This window comes from Somniosus microcephalus, chromosome 8 (assembly GCF_052327205.1).
Source record: "Somniosus microcephalus isolate GS21.2 chromosome 8, FLI_Smic_1.0, whole genome shotgun sequence".
Classification (NCBI taxonomy): Eukaryota; Metazoa; Chordata; class Chondrichthyes; order Squaliformes; family Somniosidae; genus Somniosus; species Somniosus microcephalus.
The window spans coordinates 169,971,836-169,993,994 of NC_140994.1; the positions used below are offsets into that span (position 1 = coordinate 169,971,836).

At 45.1% G+C, this 22,159-nt stretch overlaps 1 protein-coding gene across 3 annotated transcripts in view; it reads right to left on the bottom strand.

Moving 5' to 3' along the window:
* Window positions 1-22,159, bottom strand: part of sh3tc2 (SH3 domain and tetratricopeptide repeats 2) — a 148,190-nt gene that overhangs the window by 122,418 nt on the left and 3,613 nt on the right. For all 3 annotated transcript variants that reach the window (XR_015079310.1, XM_085995348.1, XM_085995347.1), the window contains exon 2: window positions 20,678-21,398. Coding sequence is in view for 2 of the 3 variants with exons in the window: in XM_085995348.1 (XP_085851474.1) it covers window positions 20,678-20,984 (307 nt within the window). In the remaining variant the exon portion in view is untranslated. The remainder of the gene's footprint in view (window positions 1-20,677; window positions 21,399-22,159) is intronic.

Below are 22,159 nucleotides of genomic sequence, written 5' to 3' on the forward strand. Positions count from 1 at the left end.
TCATAGCCTACAGCGTAATTCAGATCTTGCCAGCTGCATTTCACACCAACAGACTCAGACCAGTCATGCAGAATAATTGCTGTATTTTAATTACCTAATTGACAGTGGCATTTGACTTTTCTGCTCCAAACCTGCACAAATCTACTTGTCTCCGATGTACACTATAAAAAGACTAGTATTTATATAGCGCCTTGCATGGCCTCAGGGTATCCCAAAGCGCTATACAACCAACAATAATAACAACAACAACTTGTATTTCTATAGTGTCTTAAACATAATAAACCATTCCCGGGTGCTTCACAGGAGCGTTGTCAAACAAAATTTGACACCGAGCCACTTAAGGAGATATTAGGGCAGAGAGGTAGGTTTTAGTAAGTGTCTCAAAGGAAGAAAGAGAGATAGAGAGGTGTAGAGGTTTAGGGAGGAAATTCTAGAGCTTAGGACCTCAGCAGCTGAAGGCACAGTCACCAATGGTGGAGCAGTTAAAATCGGGGATGCGCAAGAGGCCAGAATTGGAGGAGCACAGATATCTCGGAGGATTGTAGAACTGGAGGAGGTTACAGAGATATGGAAGGGTGAGGCCATGGAGGGATTTAAATAAAAGGATGAGAATTTTAAACTCGAGGCGTTGCTTAACTGGGAGACAATATAGGTCAGCAAGCACAGGGGTGATAGGTGAACGGGACTTGGTACGAGTTAGGACATGGGCAGCAGAGTTTTGGATGAGCTCAATTTTGCCAAGGGTGGAAGATGGGAGGCTGCTCACTAATGTGTTGGAATAGTCATATCTAGCAGATGAGCTGAGGCAGGGACGGAATTGGGCAATGTTATAGGCGGTCTTAGTGATGGCAAGGATATGTGGTCGGAAGCTCATCTCAGGGGCAAATATGCCATCAAGGAAGCAGGCAGTCTAGTTCAATCTCAGACAGTTGCCTGGAAAAAGGATAAGTAGATAAGAAATAGGAGCAGGAGTAGGCCATTCGGCCCTTCGAGCCTGCTCCGCCATTCAATATGTTCATGGCTGATCCTCTGCCTCAACTCAATTCATCGGCCCTATCGCCATACCCCTTGATGCCTTTACTAGTCAGATATCTATCAACTTCTGTTCTGAATATACCCAATGACTGTGCCTCCACAGCCCTCTGGGGTAGAGAATTCCAAAGATTCACCACCCTCTGTGTGAAGAAATTTCTTCTCATCTCAGTCCTGAATGGCCTACTCTTTATCCTGAGGCTGTGGCCCCTGGTTCTAGACTCCCCAGCCAAGGGAAACATTTTCCCAGCATCCACCCTATCAAGCCCTGTAATAATTTTGTAAGCTTCAATGAGATCCCCTCTCATTCTTCTGAATTCAAGAGAATACAGGCCTAGTTTACTCAATCTCTTCTCATACGACAGTCCCCTCATCCTAGGAATCAATCTCGTGAACCTTTGTTGCACTCCCTCTATGGCAAGTATATCCTTCCTTAGATAAGGAGACCAAAATTGTACACAGTACTCCAGGTGTGGTCTCACCAAGGACCTTTATAATTGGAGTAAGACTTCTTTACTCCTGCACTCAAATCCTCTTGTAATGAAGGCCAGCATACCATTTGCCTTCCTAATGGCTTGCTGCACCTGCACATTCACTTTCAGTGACTCATGTACAAGGACACCCAGGTCCCTTTGAGCATCTGCATTCCCCAATCTTTCACCATTTAGGAAATACTCTGCCTTTCTGTTTTTTCTACCAAAGTGGATAACTTCACATTTATCCACATTATATTCCATCTGCCATGTTCTCGCCCACTCACTGAGTCTATTGAGATCCCCTTGAAGCCTCTTCACATCCTCTTCACAACTGACATTTCCACCTAGCTTTGTATCATCAGCAAATTTGGAAATGTTACATTTAGTCCCCTCAACCAAATCATTGATATAAATTGTGAATAGCTGGGGCCCAAGCACTGATCCTTGTGGTACCCCACTAGTCACAGCTTGCCATCCTGAAAAAGACCCGTTTATCCCTACTCTTTGTTTTCTGTCTGTTAACCAATTCTCAATCCATGCTAGTATATTCCCCCAATTCCATGTGCCTTCATTTTGTTCACCAACCTCTTGTGTGGGACCTTATCGAAGGTCATCTGAAAATCCAAATACACTACATCTACCAGTTCCCCTTTGTCTACTCCACTAGTTACATCCTCAAAGAACTCCAATAGGTTTGTCAAACAGGATTTCCCTTTCATAAATCCATGTTGACTCTGCCCAATCTTACTATTAGTTTCTAAGTGCCCAGTTATTGCATCATTTATAATAGATTCCAGCTTTTTCCCAACTACTAATGTGAGGCTAACAGGTCTGTACTTCCCCATTTTCTCTCCTCCTCCTTTCTTAAATAGTGGGGTTACATTTGCTATCCTCCAATCTGCAGGAACCGTTCCAGAATCTATAGAATTTTGGAAGATGACAACCAGTGCGTCCACTATCCCAATGGCCATGTAGGTCATCCGGACCTTGGGATTTATCGACTTTTAGTCCCATTAATTTTGCTAGTACTGTTTTGTTACTAATGATAATTTCTTTAAGTTCCTCATTCTCGCCACACCCTTGGTTTTCTCGTATTTCTGGGAGGTTTTTTGTGTCTTCCTCCATGAAGACAGAAACAAAGGGCTCGATTTTGCCATGGGGCGGGCTGGGGGTGTGTCAGCCGCTTTTCGTGTTAGCCGCCCGACTCCAATTTGGTGTGGGAAAAATATGCGATTTTCCCCTAATTGCGCAATTGATTTCCAGCGTGTGGGAACCCCTGGCCCACTTAGTCTTTCTATCCTGAAAGTCGCCTCCGATGATGTCATCAGTGCTGGTGGATTTAAGGCCTGCAAGCAGCCTTGCTTCTTCTGCAGACTGCAAACCTTATGCCCTTTGCTGTGATAGATTCCTCCAGCCAGTATGTCCAGCAGTAGGCCAAAGTCTGCACCAAGGTTCGATGACACCGCCCTGCAAGCTCTGGTGGAGGGAGCAAGAGGAAATAAGGAGGTGCTCTTCCCTTCCTCAGGGAGGAAGAAGCCACCCCAGCAGACAAAAGCTGTGAGGATGCAAGTGGCCCAGGAGGTCAACTCTTTGTCTATGTGCCGCAGAACCTGGCTGCAGTACAGGAAGAAGTTTCATGACCTTCTGCGCACTGGAAAAGTGAGTATGACTTTCCCATCACCCTCAATCTGATCCCCATTGCCTCTCATCACCAACACTCAGCTTTGACAACCTCTTCCTCCACATCCCACTTGACACTGACATCCCTGCACCCTTACCCATTCCCTCTCTCTCTATGGTCACATTCACCCAACTATTCGACTATGCAGCCCTCACACTCCCTATCGCTGTGATGCTCTGAAAACAACTTACAACACACAGGGAGGGGCCCTTGGTCTTGCCACCTCACTCCATCTTTGTCTCTTTCTAACCATCAATGATATGGATTCTCTACACTCACTCCTTCATTCTCACTCAACCTCCACTTGTCTCCCTCATTGCAGGAAAAGAGAGCTCACAACAAAAGAGAGCGAGCCAGGACAGGAGGAGGGCCACCCTCAGTAGCCCAACTCACCCCCTGGGAGGAGGCGGCCCTGGAGATCGTGGGAGTGGAGGAGGATGCGCAAGTGGGGGATGGACAGACGGGTGCATCAGAGCAAGCTGGTGACAGAATAGTTTATCATCTCTCTCATTGACATTGCATGAGTCACTGATAATGATTCTGATGCTCTAACAGATTGACTTTTGATCATCTGCAATATTCAATGTGCATGTAACCTTGGCCTCACATCTCTCTTTCCTTTACTCCGCCACAGGACCATCGAAAGCCCCCGTCCCCACTATCCAGGAGGAACAGCCTGAGCCTCCAGACTCCTCAGAGGAAGCTGCAACCTCTAAGGGCGCAGCGTCAGCAGAATTCAGCGCACCCAGCACCAGCGCAGACACTCACACCTCGGTGTTACCTTCATGAGATAGTGCAGTGTTGTCACCTGGTGTATCACAGCTCACAAGTGAGCATCAGCAGATGGTGGAGACAGGGACAGCAGTGGAGAGTCCTAGTCGGAGGGCGCAGGACTCTGCCAGCTCGGCTCAGCTGCATGTTGACCCTCTGGCTCCGGGTCCATCCAGAAGAAGAGCGGTGCTGGAACTCCAGGAACAGGTGCAGGAGTCTCTGGCAGGTTTTGTCTCCAGGGTCGCTGACAATGTGGAGCGAATGGAGGAGTCCATCGCTAACATGAGCAGAGCCTTTGTGGAGGCGTTGGCGCATGAACGCATCACCACGGAAAGGATGGCAACCTCCATGGAAAGGATGGCTAATGTAGAGGAGAGGATGGCTACAGCCATGGAGGAGCTTAGTCGCCAGGGTCGTGAAAACACAGTCATTGTTCAGAATAGACTGACATCTCTTGAGGAGCGATGGTCAGCTATTGAGCAAACAAACCAAACCTTCAGGCAAGTCCTTGGGATTAGGACTTCCAGTACAGAAACGGGTCCTCATGGCCCCCCTGAATTGCAGCAAGGTGCTGTCAAGCCACTTGCTAGCTCTGAAGTGGGGCTGACACGAGAGGGATGTTGGTGGCATACAAGAAGGAAGTGGGGGCGCCTCTCCAAGCACTCACACGACCATGCCACTGCAGAACCCTCAGTCAGAGCCCCACCAGAGTCCCCACCCAACTGAGATCGGCATCTCAGCCCCTGCACAGCCGCAGGAGCAGCAGACTGTTGACGAGCACTCACAGGTTCGCAACCCCAGAGGTCGCCCGCCAAAGGTGTCGAGACAGGAGCAGCAAGAATGCGAGCAAGGGGCCTCCACATCTGCTGAAGCCACAGGGGAAGCACCATGTAGGAGCACGCGTAAGAGGAAGATAATGCACAAGTAGTCACAAGGGTAATCACTTGGGTGTAAATTTGTGTTTATTTTTGAAGTGCCATCACTTGCTTATTGTCATAAAAAATTCTGATGGCAAACTGTTGCAGTTGTGGTGTGTGTCATTTTGCAAATGGGACCTCCACGTTGAGGGCTTAGGGTGACTTGCAATTGTCAGTATGGTGGTCAGAGTGATAGGAATCCGCTGGTTCTTGGCCATTGTCGATGGTCTGATAAGAATGTGCGAGGCAAAAGTGTTTGATTGTGCAGGCTAAGCAAATCTGGCCAAGATGAGTGCGTCCCTTGCATCCCGGGCAGCAATGTGGTCGCGCCCTGGCGCCTTCTGGCCTGTGCAGCTTCAGGTGGGTGAGCAGCAGCTTGGAGCTACTGCTGTTACTCCTGCAGTTAGTGCTGCTGTTGTTCAGGGTTCTGCTGCTGCCGTGGCTGGTCTTCATCTGAATCTGATGTCCAAGAGGAAAGGAAATAAATGGTTCCCATTCTTCTTGTATATACTTCAGTTGAGGAAGCGCTCAGTCAAGGTGGGGAGAGGGGTTTCCCAGGAGGTCACACTGGAGATGGGTGTCAGGCTCCAAACTTCCACAGCAATGAGTAGGCCTGTTAAAAGTTCCCCCAGACCTGAGACAACAAAGTTCTGCCACCTGCAAATGAAGATTGGTGAAAACTCCTTTTTAATGGTGGAGCTGCAGCTGTTACTAAGCAATCCACCTGTGCTGCCACCAGGTTTCACTGGCGTGTTTCAGAGGAGGCATGCAGTACGTGGGAAAACTGTTAAAATCAGAAAGGCCTCTCAAAATGGGATTATAGAGGCACTTAACTGGCTGTTAAGGGCCTTAAGGGCCTATCCCGCCTCTTGGAGGCGGGATGGAGATGGGGTCAGAAAACTCGCATGTGGGAAAATTGCTCGGAGGTGGGATGGAGGCAGGATCAGGCCCGCCTGCCAGTTTTTGCGATTTTAACATCTCACACGCCTCCAATCCCGTCTCCTCGGGCCTGGCAAAATCGAGCCCGGCAAAATCGAGCCCAAGGTATTTATTTAATTTTTCTGCCATTTCCTCATTCCCCGTTATAAATTCTCCCATCTCTGACTGTAAAGGACCTACGTTTACCTTCGCCAGTCTTTTCCTTTTCACTTACCTATAGAAGCTTTTACAATCCGTTTTTATATTTTTCTCTAGTTTGAGCTCATATTCCATTTTCCCTTTCTTTATCAATTTCTTGGTCCCCCTTTGCTGATTTCTAAAAAGATCCAAATCCTCAGGATGACCGCTTTTTCTGGCAACTTTATAAGCTTCCTCCTTTGACTTAATACTAGCTTTAATTTCTTTTGTTAGCCATGGTTGGATCACTTTTCCTTTTGGGTTTTTATGCCCCAGAGGAATATATGTTTGTTGCAAATTATGCATTATTTCCTTGAATGTTAGCCATTGTATGTCCACCTTCATACCTTTTAGTGTAGTCTCCCAATCTACCATGGCCAACTTGTCCCTCATACCCTTGTAGTTTCCTCTGTTTAGATTGAAGACCTTAGTTTCAGATTGGACTACATCACTCTCATGGATGGAGTTGGTGGCTAGAGAACCGAGTTCTTTGAAGTACTTTAGAAGTGTAGTAACTGTTGTAATGTAGGAAAGGCAGCAGCCAACCTACACACAGCAAAGTCTCACAAGCAGCAATCTGATAATGACCAGATAATCTGTTTTAGTGATGCTGATTGAGGGATAAATATTGGTCAGGATACCGGGGAGAACCCCTCTGCTCTTCTTCGAAATAGTGCAATGGAATATTTTATGTTCACCTGAGGTTTAACGTCTCATCCGATAGCTGGATAAAGCCACCTGTCATAAAAGATGCTATTTCAATGGCTCAATGGAGAATTATGCTCTGTGATGTGTCAGTGGGCTACATTACCCAGGTTTGGTTTAGATAGCTGTTCGCTTCTTGGTCTCAGTGGAGGCATTATAATTGGCCTTAATAACTGGATTAAAGAGGGGAAAAAAAGAAACCAACTGGAGTTCCCACTTCTGATCGCTAACTGATGACACATACTTAAATGGGATATGTCTCTAGTTGACCAAATGGAATTCAGATGCGGTACATTCGAGAGTTGAATAGCCCATTGATAATCAATCTCAGGGCCTACACTTGGGCAAAGACCATGAGGGCTGATGGCTCACATATAACTGCACTAGCACCTGACGCTGCCTTGAGGAAGTTTTTCTATTTTTTATTCGTTCATGGGATGTGGGCGTTGCAAGTAAGGCCAGCATTTATTGCCCATCCCTAATTGCCCTTGAGAAGGGTGGGTTTCCATCTTGAACCGCTGCAGTCCGTGTGGTGAAGGTACTCCCACAGTACAGTTATGGAGGTAGTTCTAGGATTTTCACCCAGCGACGATAAAGGAATGGCGATATATTTCCAAGTCAGGATGGTGCGTGACTTGGAGGGGAACTTGGAGTTGGTGGTGTTCCCATGCACCTGTTGCCCTTGTCCTTCTAGGTGGTAGAGGTCACAGGTTTGGCAGGTACTGTCGAAGAAGCCTTGGCAAGTTACTGTATTGCATCTTGTAGATGGTACACACTGCAGCCACAGTGTGCCGGTAGTGGAGGGAATGAATGTTTAAGGTGGTAGATGGGGTGCCAATCAAGCAGGCTGCTCTGTCCTGGATGGTGTCAAATTCTTGAGTGTTGTTGCAGCTGCACTCATCCAGACAAGTGGAGTGTATGCCATCACACTCCTGACTTGTGCCATGTAGATGATGGAAAGGCTTTGGGGAGTCAAGAAGTGAGACACTCGCCGTAGAATACCCAGCCTCTAACCTGCTCTTGTAGCCACAGTATTTATGTGGCTGGTCCAGTTAAGTTCCTGGTAAATGGTGACCCCTAGGAGTTGATGGTGGGGGATTCAGCGATGGTAATGCCGTCGAACGTCAATGGGCGGTGGTTAGACTCTCTCTTGTTGGAGATGGTCCTTGCTTGGCACTTGTTTGGCGCAAATGTTATTTGCCACTTACCAGTCCAAGCCTGAATGCTGTCCAGACCTTACTGTACGCTGGAATGAACTGCTTCATTATCTGAGGAGTTGCAAATGAAACTGAACACTGTGCAATCATCAGCAAACATCCCCATTTCTGACCTTATGATGGAGGGAAGGTCATTGATGAAACAACTGAAGATGGTTGGGCCTAGGACACTGCCCTGAGGAACTCCTGCAGCAATGTCCCAGGGCTGAGATGATTGGCCTCCAACAACCACAACCATCTCCCTTTGTGCTAGGTATGACTCCAGCCAGTGGAGAGTTTCCTCCCCCCCCCCCCGATTCCCATTGACTTCAGTTTTACTAGGGCTCCATGATGCCATACTCGGTCAAATGCTGCCTTGATTTCAAGGGCAGCCACTCTCACCTCACCTGTGGAATTCAGCTCTTTTGTCCGTGTTTGTACCAAGGTTGTAATGAGGTCTAGAGCCGAGTGGTTCTGGCGGAACCCAAACTGAGCATCGGTGAGCAGGTTACTGGTAAGTGTCACTTCATAGCACTGTCGACGACACCTTCCATCACTTTGCTGATGATTGAGAGTAGACTGATGGGATGGTAATTGGCCAGATTGAATTTGTCCTGCTTTTTGTGGACAGGACATACCTGGGCAACTTTCCACATTGTCGGGTAGATGCCAGTGTTGTAGCTGTACTGGAACAGCTTGGCTAGAGGCGCAGCTCGTTCTTGAGCACAAGTCTTCAGCACAACAACCGGGATGTTGTTGGGCCCATAGTCTTTGCTGTATCCAGTCCGCTCAGCCATTTCTTGATAGCACGTGGACTGAATCGAATTGGCTGAAGACTGGATTCTGTGACGGTGGGGACCTCAGGACGCGGCTGAGATGGATTATCCACTCGGCACTTTTGGCTGAAGATGGTTGCAAACGCTTCAGCCTTGTCCTTTGCACTCACGTACTGGGCTCCACCATCATTGAGGATGAGAATATTCATGGAACCTCCTCCTACCGTTAGTTGTTTAATTGTCCACCACCATTCATGACTGGATGTGGCAGGACTGCCGAGCTTTGATCTGATCAGTTGGTTGTGAGATCGCTTAACTCTGTCAATAGCATGCTGTTTCCACTGTTTAGCATGTATGTAGTCCTGTGTTGTAGCTTCACCAGGTTGGACCAGGTTTGGTCCCCTGGCTTGATAGTAATGGTAGAGTGAGGGATATGCCAGGCCACGAGGTTACAGATTGTGGTGGAATACAATTCTGCTGCTGTTGATGGCCCACAGCACCTCATGGATGCCCTGTTTTGAGCTGCTAGATCTGTTTTGAATCTATCCCATTTAGCACGGTGGTAGTGCCACACAACGTGATGGACATTGTCCTCAGCGTTAAGATAGGACTTCATCTCCACAAGGACTGTTGGGTGGTCACTCCGACCAATACTGTCATGGACAGATGCATCTGCGGCAGGTAGATTGGTGAGAATGAGGTAAGAAAAGGGGTTAAAAAAAAAATGTCCCCATTCTCCTCCTATTAGCTAAGTTAATGATACATTCACAGGAGCAGAATATTGCATGGTCCAGTGAATGTGTCCAAGTGTGAGCATTCTGAGACAACACAACTATCTACGTGGCAAGACTGGAAGAAACTCATTTTGCAGTATAATTTGGCCTTTGCTGTTTCCAAAGATGTTCCAGTAAAACAAATCTATTGGCTGGTTTTACAGGAACAACTACCACCTCCCCCGTCAATCAATCAGACAGTCAAGAACATTGATGGGTATGACCAATTTTTATTGGTATCACTAAAACTGCCCAGTTTTCTTTTTTAATCAAACATTTGGAGAATAGAAAAGCAGGTACAAGACTCTCTTTTTCAACTCTAGATTCCAGCTAAAATTATAAAAATAAAGGAGTGAAAATTCCATTCCTGAATTCCTGCTCTAAATGCACCTCACGAAATCACGCACTGCCAACTGGTGATTTTACATCCATTTGTTTTAATGGACAGAAAATCTTGGGCAGGGGTTCTACAATTTTACAATAGTCAAAAACAAATATTTTAACTTAAATCTCTCTCATGGCTGTTATGGTCCTAAATAAAAGGCTTTGGACATTCTCAACACAATTCCTAGTGGGCATGAATTCATAGCTCAAAATTACCCATAATTGACATTAAGACCTAAATTTTCCAAAGACCTTCAGTGCATATCAGAAAGCACTTCCTGAGATTTTCTGATATGCATGTCAGCCTTCATTGTTTAAATCTCAGTCTCCTTCACAGAGACCATGCAAGTCAGCAAAATTCTTTGAAGAGGAAACTAAATTAAGAGATGAGGTCTGCCAGAAGGGCAGGTTCGGCATAATAGGTTTTTTAATGAAGAATAAAGCTCACGGACTGAACAGTAAATTAGCTATCTGGATTGAAGGTCAATTTAGCAACAGAAAGCATAAATTGACAATAATGGAATGCTTTTGTCTCGGCGGCAGTGATTATTGGTGTTCTGTTCTGAGACCCCTGCACTTTATGAACTATCTAAACTAAATGGAGCAGGCTACTTCTATTCATATGAAATATTTACTAATTATACTAGGCTACCTGATGTAGTGATCAGTATTGAGAAGGCTAATGACATTCAAAGTGATATGGATCAATTAAGTGGATAGCCAACTGAATGGTAAATGGATAAATGCACTATTTGGTTAGGTAAAGGACATTGGAACAGGAAACGTGAAACAAGTAGATAATCGACAAGAGCCAATTTTCCCTTTGGCTCCCCTACCGGACACCAGACAGGCTCAGTGTACCAGAGGTGCACTGCACCCGTAGCGGGAGAAGAGCAGCCAAATTATACAGCCCTAAACCATTACACTCCCAGCATAGGCCAGCACCCTGGATGGGACATGAGCTGGCCAGAGCAAGGTGAGGAGGATGCAGAAACAGGCACACCCCCAGTGAATGACTATTTTTTGGTGAGTAAAGTGCCAGTAATTTATAGCTTTAATCAACCCTTCTTAAAAGGGGGGGTGGCTGCTGACAAAGAAATAAATAGAGAGATTGTAACATTCTGTGGAAGAACTATAAAGAGGCATTTGAAAATGTTCCACTACCTTTATGATAAAATGTTAGGTGGAACATTTTTCTTTTCATTTACCGAGGGACATAGGAACAGGAGTAGGCCATTTAACCCCTCGAGCCTGTTCTGCCATTCAATGAGATCATGGCTGATCTGTGACCTAACTCCATATACCTGCCTTTGCCCCATATCCCTTTATACCTTTGGTTAACAAAAATCTATCAATCTCAGATTTAAAATTAACAATTGACCTAGCATCAACTATTATTTAGGGAAGACAGTTCCAAAGTTCTGCCACCCTTTGTGTGTAGAAGTGTTTCCTAACTTCACTCCTGAAAGGCCTGGCTCTCATTTTTAGACTATGTCCCCTAGTCCTAGACTCCCCAACCAGTGGCAATAGTTTTCTCTATCTACACCATCAGTTTCCTGTTGTGTATGTAACCGTTTACCTTTAAGGGAACTATAGAATGTAACCGTTCGCCTTTAAGAGCACTACTTTAGGGTGGCACTATCTATTGGCTCATGTATACTGTAATACCGATAGTGACCACACCAGTATATAAGGGTTGTGATACGTTAACTAGGGCAGAATCGCCCGAGCCTCTGAATAGTAAAGACGTGTTTTATTTTGTTAACAGTGGAGTCTGTGATTATTTATAATACAACCCACAGACTTAACATTGGCGACGAGTCAGGATTCGAACCCTGCGGCAGTTGTTCCACGGCGGCTTCGTCCGAAGACAGGACGTTGAAGAGAGGTTTCAATCCTCACCAGTCTGGAACCGACAGGCTGGAAGCGACAGGCATTAGGACCCTGAAGCCTCCATAACCTCGTGGGTAAGCCGCAGCGTTGGCTGCAAAGACAGGGCGATCGCAATCCCTGATAAGAGCCGCGGTGAAACGCGCGAGCGGGTAAGCCAGAGCCCGGGAGGGAGCGAGCAAGAGCCGCGCGAGCGGGTGAGCCAGAGGCCGGGGGCCGCTCTCAAGTGCGAGGCGCAGCCGGGCCATCGATCGCATCCGCTGATAAGGGCCGCACTCGGGCTGAAAGTCAGCGTCGGGGAACGGGTGATAACCGCCATTGAAGTGGGCGGAGAGCGCCGAGAAGCGCGGGAAAACCGCCATCGAAGTGGGCGGGGAGAGCGAGAAGCGCGGGAAAGCCGCCATTTTTCGCGGGGAAACCGCTGAAGAAGAAGGAAGAAGCGGGAAACCGCCATCTTGGAAATTATTAAGAATTTCAGGAAAGTAATAAGATTTTTCAGAAAGGCTGGTGTGTTCTCAAGAAGAGAGGGAAAATAAGTATAAGTACAGCAATACTTGTGGTGTTCTCAAGAAGAGAGAAGAAAATTAATAATAAGTAAAGTAATACTTGTACTGTACTCGAAAAGAGAAGAAGATGCCTAAGCGAGGAAATATTAATGACTTTAATGCTGAAATAGAAGACTGGGCCACGTATGTGGAACGCATAGAAATATATTGCGTAGCCAACGACATTGAGGATGACGACAAGGCAATAACTTTGTTAAATTCGATGGGAGCAAAAACATACGGGCTTTTGAAACATCTAATAGCACCAGTTAAACCAGTGGACCAGACCTTCGAAGAGATCGTAGCAGTGCTGAAGGATCACTTGAACCCCACACCGTTGATACTGGCTGAACGATTTAAATTTTACGCCAGAACCCAGAGGCAAGATGAAAGCAATGCGGAATACTTAGTCGAACTGCGTAAGCTAGCGAAATACTGCCAGCTTGGAGGGAATTTGACAGAGGCGCTGCGGGACAAGTTCGTATGCGGCTTGGCCAAAGAAGGAACGCAGAAGCGACTCCTGGAGGAAAACGACCTCACACTGGACAGGGCTGTCCTCATAGCTTCATCGCACGAAGCCGCAGTGAAAGGAACGGCGGAAATGCAGCTAAAGGCGGCGGCACTCGGGGTGGACCAAATGACTGCAAGCATTTCCAAATGCTACCGTTGTGGAAAGACAACGCACGACCAGAATCAGTGCTGGTTTAAGAATCAAGAGTGCAGGAAATGTGGCAAACTGGGTCACATCGCGAAGGTATGCAGGTCCAGAAAGAAGACCAACAAACAAAGGAAGCCACCACCACAAGAAAAGTACAACAAGGTGCATCAGGTGGCTGAAAAGAGTTCAGACGAACAAAATTCAGACTCAGACCCAAACAGCCAGGAGTTGGATAGTCTGAGAATCCACAATGTGGGTAAAGTAACTGATCTACAGACGATCTGGGTCACACTAAAAATAGCTGGAGTCCAAGTACGAATGGAGCTGGACACGGGATCAGCTGTATCAGTCATCAACCAAAAGGACTACCACCGACTATTCTCTCACATACCCTTAAGAAATACCAAGTTCGTATTACAGACATACACGGGGCATCGCGTATACCCCATGGGGAAAATAAGAGTCAAGGTGAGAGATAGGGGTAAAGTACACCCAAGAATGAATTTGTACGTACTACCTGAGGGAGGACCACCACTTCTAGGACGGGAGTGGATCAAGAAAATAGACATGGAATGGCACTACCGACAAGCAATGACGAGTGAGGACTCGGTGCAGACAAGCAGCTCAGACTCTGAGCCGGAAGACGATAAGTCCAGCTTATGTATGAAAAACAAGGTTAACATTAACTCACAGACTAAGGTTGGAAAATCGATGGCGTGCATAAAGACAGAGAATTCTGAGTCTGTTCAAGCTACAGACATATGCATTACGGAGGAACACCGGGCTCGAACTCAACGCTATTTCAATTACAACAACAATTAGAACAATTAAGTTACCGCCTCGTACAAGAGATGAAAACAATGAAAAAGTTCTATGACACCGAATGGGAGAGTCTGGAAAGACAACAGAACCTACTGGCTCAAGCAGAGAGTGACCATAGAGCCATCGTGACCAATTACCGATCACATCTCCCTGATGATGTTCAGGGGTTAGAATATTTGCATGATCTAGAGATACAGCAGAAGGGCAAATCACGCTGCACTGAGGATTTTGTTCTGCAATTAGAGACGGAGCTAGTGCAGGCAAAGTTAAGAGAAGTTGAATCACAGGGTGCTCTTAAGGAGATGCAGAAACAAATCTTGGACATGGAAAAGAGAAACGCTTCTTTACCTGATGAGAATAATGTGGCCATGTTGCAAGAGGAGCTTATAGGGGCGAAACTGAAAGAAGCTAAGCAAAGGATGTTGGAACTTGAAACGCAGAACCAAATCAGCGGTAATCAGCTATGTCAAGCAGAGAAGGAGTGCAAGGGTCTACATGAGAAGGTGCAATATCTCTCAGCCCAAAATAAGGGACTACTCACTCAGTTAAATGAAAGTAAACGGGAAATGGCTGAGATGGACTGCAAGAATAAAGAAGAGTTGATGGCAGTGAGACTTCGAGAGGCAGATAGCATAGCAGCCTTGGCTGAACTCCAACAGGAAATTGCGAAAGAAACAAATGAAGAGGAATCTTCAGGAAGCCAGGATTTTATTCCAGTTCTTCTCTACGACTCCTTACAAGCAGAGTGCGAGAAGTTGAAAAAACAGTATGAACAGGCCCAGACTACAATTCTGGAGGGGGTTAACTCAGCAACCTCCGAAAAGCTAGTTTCGTTGGAAGTATATGAGCAACTAAAGGTTGAACATGAGCAAGAAGTCCAAAGGCTGCAGGAAATTCTTGAGGAGCTCAGGGCCAAGACAGACTCATCGGTAGAAGTTCCATACATAGATGAGGATGTAGAGGTGAAAGACATGGCAGAACTCATAAAAATATGGAAGGAAGCCCAAGACAAATATGAGGCGGCAATTACCGAGGTTGACCGACTTGAAGAACAGTTTCAACTGGGAATGGGCCCTGAACATGAGCTAGAGAGCATCGAGGCGCAACTTCTCCAAGCACTGGAAGCCAAAGTACAAGAGGAAGAGAAGATGAAAGCATTGGAGAAAATGATGGATGAAATGGAGGAGTACGCTGAATTACGTCCAGGGGAACAGGAGAATGGGGAAACAGCTACTTCAGTAGAAGGATTAAATAGCCTGATAACGAAATCCCTGAAGGAAGGGAAAGGATTGAACGCACAAATGAGGCCAGGAGGGAAGGAAGGGCAGACATCCGAGGAAGAGCAGGATGAATATGATTGCTTGAAGAAGGGTTTTGACCTGTTGAGTGACACCGAATGTTATGAGGATGTGGTCTGCCCAAATTGTGATGGGAACTCCCAAAGTGCTGAAATCCTGAGGAAGCACTTAAGGTCTAAGGAACATAGAGAGTTGGTGGCGCTACAGATGGCAGCCGGGAAAAGAGCTCGGAGAGTTTCAAAAAGGCAGAAAAGAAAAAGAAGAAGCAGAAAATAATAACTGTTTAAAATATTATTACTTCTACTACCTCAGTCCGAACACTACGAAAGGTGCTAAATTTGTAAAAAAAATCCAGGGACATTATCAAGACAGCCAGTGGGTTGTATAAGTCCGCACTGCTGGTTCAACAGGACGAAAGTACAAGCTGTTAAAAAAAAAAGGCTATGGAGGATGCTGTCTGGAACGAATTAATACCAGAGACTGAATTTATGAACTGTTCCCACAGAGACTGAACCTGTAAACTGATTCCACTGAGAGTATGTTTGTAAACTGTTATATGACGTTGACTCCATTGAGAGTATATCTGTAAATTGTTATATGACGTTGACTCCATCGAGAGTATATCTGCAAACTGTTTATATAAAGTTGAAGATTGTATGTTTAACGGGATTCTGTAAGTAATAAGCTAGGAAGGGAGGAGTGTTGTGTATGTAACCGTTTACCTTTAAGGGAACTATAGAATGTAACCGTTCGCCTTTAAGAGCACTACTTTAGGGTGGCACTATCTATTGGCTCATGTATACTGTAATACCGATAGTGACCACACCAGTATATAAGGGTTGTGATACGTTAACTAGGGCAGAATCGCCCGAGCCTCTGAATAGTAAAGACGTGTTTTATTTTGTTAACAGTGGAGTCTGTGATTATTTATAATACAACCCACAGACTTAACATTTCCCTTAATGTCTGGAAAATGTGATCAAATCACCCCTGAACCTTCTAAATTCCAGGGAATACAACCCTAATTTGTGTAATCTCTCCTTGTAATTTAACCCTTGGAATCCAGGTATCATTCTCGTAGATCTATGCTGCACTCCCTCCAAGGATATCCTTCCTAAGGTGTAGTGCCCAAAATTGAACACAGTACTCCAGGTGTGGTGTAACCAGGGCTGTGTATAGCTGTAGGCATAATGTCTACCCCCCCCCTTGTATTCTAGTCCTTTAAATATAAAGCCCAGTATTCCATTAGCCTTTATGATTATTTTCTGTACCTGACCATGACATTTTAATGATCTATGTACATGGACTCCTAAGACTCTTTGGACCTCCACTGCTTCTAACTTTTCACCATTTAGAAAGTATTCTGATATGTCCTTTTTAGGTCCAAAGTGGATGACCTCTCACTTGCCTACATTGAAATCCATTTGCCACGGTTTTGCCCATTCAAATAATCTATTAATATCTCTTTGTAATTTTATGCTTCCATCTACACTGCTTACAATACCACCTATTTTTGTGTCTGAGACAAAAGCCAAAGAGATTGGGATATTGATTTGGTGCTTATCTGTAGTACAAACCATTTATTGATTCATTATATTACGAGCATTTATTCTTACATTTTCATGTTTGTTTAGTTTTTTCCGAACTATTTTTTTGCTCTACTCACTGATCTGTTTCCAGGTCCATATTGCTCTGCAAACAGCCACTAGAACATGTGTGAGAACAGTTGGGGAGGAATTCCTCTGGTCACTGTGCGCAGTGAAATTGTAAACATGATGTTTCCAAATGCATTTATGATATTGCCAGACATAGCAATCAGAGCAATTCTTTCTCCCATGTGAATACTGACACACTCCCTGGGATCCCCTGCAAACACTGACACATTCCCGAGGACTTCCTGCACATGCTGGTGCTACATGACCGTAATAGCATTGATGCAATCAGAAGACAGGAAAGGATGTAATGGAGAATGGGAGGGCAGAGGTGTGACAAAGACCTTTTTGTTGCATCCAGTCTGGGAGTGTGTTAGAGATGTGGGTGTTAGTAGAATCTAAAACTGTTGAAAGGAAAATAATTGTTTGGTACGAAGGGATATGATGAATTCTGTGGGGTGGGGGAGGGGGGCGCGGGATAGTTGAGGCAGCTTCAGCAATGTAGGCAATGCGAGTAATGTGCGACCTTTGGGCCATTTAGAGTTTATTTTGTTGGGCAAGGAGAGTGTTTGAGATAAGGTCACTCTCTAGTTTAAGCCAGAGAGAAATTTTGATTGTGTTTCTTCCCACATCTGACTCCCTCCTGTCACTGAAGCACCTTCTAAAAGCAAAGCCAGCAATGCCGCACTGGTGGCACCAGATACCCACAATGCACTGCGCCACTGATGGCACTCTATTGTGTAAATGGATCAGCCACACCTGCACAGGCGCACTCCAGGCTGGCTCTTTGGAGCAACTCCACTGAGTCAGGACGGAGCCGGTAAAGAACAAACTGCGCTGTTCCAGATACAATAACAGCTGTCTCCAGGCAAACATTGAATGTTTATCTCCCAGGTTGCCCACAGCATTGCCCAGGAGATCAATTCTCAATTACGAGAGACTCCCGGACAATCCTGAAGGGTTGGCAACCCTCCCTATTATGGTGTTGTATGCACCAGCCTTGCTTTGAAGGCCTTGCTGGTTTAGAAACAATATCAACAGTAATGACCATTTGAAGTGGGCAAAAGGTTAACACAGATGCAATAGGAATAGATAGCTTTTGATTAAGCAATTTTTTACTGCCTTCACTTATCAATAATTAAACACAGGCTATGTTACTTTTCTGTCTTCTAATCAGTGAGATTAGTTCTCAACACGACTATTGAAGTCAACAAAAGCAAATGTAAAAACACATCCAGAAGATTGACTGTGTGTCTTTGCTTATCTCTAATTGTGAATTTACATCATTTGATGGTGAAATTGAAAATGGATACTGAAAACAGTTGAGGATTGGAGAATATCCTGTCACCAATTGTATCTTTAGTGGAATGACATGGTCAAACACAGGACTACCTATTATACCGAAAGATTAACTCTGCCAAGATTAGTCACATATTCAGCACCGATTCTCTGACCTGCACCCTCTGAGCGAGGCTCCCCACTGGAAGCACTGAATTTAGCACACTGTGAGAACTACTTATAAGAACATAAGAAATAAGAGCAGGAGTAGGCCATAGGGCCCCTCGAGCCTGCTTCGCCATTCAATAAGATCATGGCTGATCATCGACCTCAACTCCACTTTCCCGCCCGATCTCCATATCCCTTGATTCCCCTAGAGTCCAAAAATCTATCTATCTCAGCCTTGAATATACTCAAAGATTCAGCATTCACAGCCCTCTGGAGAAGAGAATTCCAAAGGTTCACAACCCTCTGAGTGAATAAATTCCTCCTCATCTCGGTCTTAAATGGCCTACCCCTTATCCTGAGACTAAGCCCCCTAGTTCTAGACACTCCAGCCAGGGGAAACAACCTCTCAGTATCTACCCTGTTAATCCCCTTCAGAATCATGTATGTTTCAATGAGATCACCTCTGATTCTTCTAAACTCCAGAGAGTATTGGCCCATTCTACACAATCTCTCATCATAGGACAGCCCTTTCATCCCAGGAATCAATCTAGTGAACCTTTGTTGCACCGTCTCCAAGGCATGTATATCCTTCCTTAGATAAGGAGACCAAAACTGTGCACAAAATTCCAGGTGTGGTCTCACCAAGACCCTGTACAATTGTAGCAAGACTTCCTTACTCTTATACTCCAACCCCCTTGCAATAAAGGCCAACATGCTATTTGCCTTCCTTATTGCTTGCTGTACCTGCATGCTAGCTTTCTGTGTTTCTTGCACGAGGACACCCAAATCTCTCTGAACACCAACATTTGAAAGTTTCTCACCATTTAATAAATATTCTGTTTTTCTATTCTTCCTACCAAAGTGAATAACCTCACATTTCCCTGCATTATACTCCATCTGCCACCTTACTGCCCACTCACTTAGTCTATCTATATCCCTTTGCAGACTCTTTGGAGGAGAAATTGGGTGAGTAGCGCCACCTGTTAGCGCCTAAAGAGGCAGTCAGTGGCTGTAGCGCCACTGGCTGCGCCTCCCGCGATATTCAGCAGGGGCGCTAATGGTGGCGTTAGCCTTTTGCGCTGTGCCACCACCGATGACGTCATCGGTGTGCGCAGCGCCCCATTCGCGCCCCGATCGCGATATTTGGTAGCGAACACTGCTGTAGTGCCGTTCGCTACCTGCGCTCGGTTCACGGGGCCTTGCTGCGCTGGCAGCGGTGCAAGTTAAGGTGGAGGTGCAGGGCGGCCGCTTTTTCGGTGGCCGCCTGCCAGCACCTCCGTCCCCGGCCTCCTGGTCCCCCCCCACCCCCGCAGCATTGCCGGCTGTTTCCCGAGAGCCCGGCACTTCTCCTTGGTGCCGGGCTCTTTTGCCGGCACTCGCGATCGGGGCGCACGCTGTTGCAGGCCCCTCCCCCTTAACAGTGGGAGGAAGGCCTGCAGTACCGCAGCGTGCCGTGCCGCAGCGTGTGGCGCTGCAGCACGTAGCACTGCGAAATTCACTTTCAGCGCCCTAAGAGGGACGCGGAGCGCCTCGAGCCTCGCCCCGTCTCCCTCTAGGGGCACTTCAACTGAATTTGCGGCGATCGCTAATGCGCCGATTGCGGCGCAAATTCCAGCGCCCAGGTGAACTTTGCGCCGCTTGGGCGCCTCAGGCCAATTTCTAGGCCTTTGTGTTCTACTCACAGCTTACTGTCCCACCTAGCTTTGTATCATCAACAAATTTGGATACATTACACTCGGTCCCTTCATCTAGGTCATTAATATAGATTGTAAGTAACTGAGGCCCCAATACTGATCCTTGCAGCACCCCATTAGTTACTGCCTGCCTACCTGAAAAAGATCTGTTTATCCCTACTCTCTGTTTTCTGTCTGTTAACCAATCTTCTATCCATGCTATTATATTAATCCCAATCCCGTGAGCCCTAATCTTATGTGGCACATAGACATGGATAATTTCATTAATTCAGGATACCCGTTATTTTTAGTAAATGGCATTCAAACAAATTATCAACTTTGTCTGATTCAGAAGCTCATTTTTAAAGATAAATTGATATATTTTTGTACCCAGGTATATACTCAAAAATGAAAGGTCTTTGCTTTTAAAATAAGATCTGGGAGCAAGTTATTTATAAACTACTGCACTTTGCCATTAGAAAATATTGGAAACATATTGCTATCATTTAAAAACACAAAATACTACTATTTTTTTAACTATAAAAGTAAAAACAAATGATTGATCAATTTGGGTCTCATTTGTATGCCTATCAACAACCATTATGTAAATACATCTGCAGTTGTTGAGTACTCAGCTCTCTACACCTAATGTGTACACTTGTTTACGAGAATCACTGTCCAAGTTGCATACTTACAAAATCAATGCATCTCATCACACTGCCACTCTGACTCAACAATGGAGAGTCATTAACAGAATGAAAAGGAATTTTACTATTTCCTGATCAATGCCTTTTCTTTCAAGGCAACATTACTTTTTCCCTCTATTATTTTCAAGGATTTCACAAAGTTAAGCTTGGTCACATTACCTGTAGCTACTGCAGTGGCTGTGCTTGCACTACTTTCCTCATTCCCACCAAGTTTGGTTAAGCCGGCTTCACAATCACTCTCCTCCTCTGCTTTAGTGCTATTTGGTTGCATGATACAGTTCAGCACTCCGTCACTGAGCGGATCTGTGTATCTTGCAGTTTCTGGTAGCAGTTCCAAGCTATTGTTGTGGCTCTTTGTTCTCTTTTCCTCTTTCGCTGATTCCACAACATCTGAATTGCACTGGCTTTTATTTGCAATACAAGCAGTTTTGAGCCCACGAGATGGTTGTCTTTCTATTTTCTGCATTAGTGGTATTTATAATTAGTCATTAACAGTAGAAGCAGTTTACTCCCTTAACACTACTTATGTGACTGCTTTAATATAAGCGATTACCAGGATTTGATTTACAAATCACCTGTTCATTTAGTGAAACTTGGAGAATTTTAAAATGTTGTCTTTAGGCCAGGAGCAGGCAACTGGATTCTTGATATATTTAAAAGATGGACAAGCAGCTTTTCATCCGTCTTATTTTCCAATGTTTTTAGCACTTAACCTGCCGCGTTATTCTTTAAGTCTCCCTTTCTCATATTCACTTGTCTATCATTCAGTACAGTATGTCCAAACGTCTTCTTTCTTCTTCGGTCTTTAAGTCTAAATTGTTCTTTTCCTTCAACTTGCACCAGAAGCCATTGCATTAATCAATGAGCATAGAATTTATTCCTGCAAGAAAAAATGACTGATTAGAAATACCAAAAGGGATGTTTTTGTTTGCTGTTTGCAAGGTATACGGGCAAGTAGCTTGGATTAGGTTCACGCTTTCATTTTTTTATGACTGTTTCAGAGGCAGACAGCTATATACAATTTTTTTTTTTTAATTCTCCCATATAGCAGTTTTGTAATTTAAAATATGTAAGTGTTTGACTCCCAGTCAGAAAGTTCAATTGGAGGGGTTTCGTCAGCCAGACTTCATAATCTTTATCTCAGGGGAGGAAAGAAATAAACAAATGGATCTTGCTACACTGCAATAGTATTACTAACCAGAGCTATGCCGATACTAGCTATGAAGAAATTAAGCATGTGTCCCATCTTCTAAATTCCTTATTAAGAAGGTGTGGAAACAGAAACCAGTGAAGAAACTGGAATATTTTCTACCCAAACTCAGGTTTCTTATTCTTGGTCAAAAACGCCACGCTTTGGAATATTTCCTTCAAGGCATATTCCGGAACAGCTTCTTTGTTGATGAGAGGCACAAAATATTGAACTGATGAAACATCAGCAGCAAGTCTGCAGAAATCATATCACTTCTACCTTGCTGCAAAGTATGTGTTGTTTTTACAACTTCATCCTTGAGGTTTTGCATTTTTCCAGAAATACAACCAATAATCAAATAAAACCATGAGCTAATTTGAGTTTATTTTTCTTTAAATTCTTCCGAATGGATATTGGCACTGAATCTTTGGATTGCCCATAAGAAACCTTGT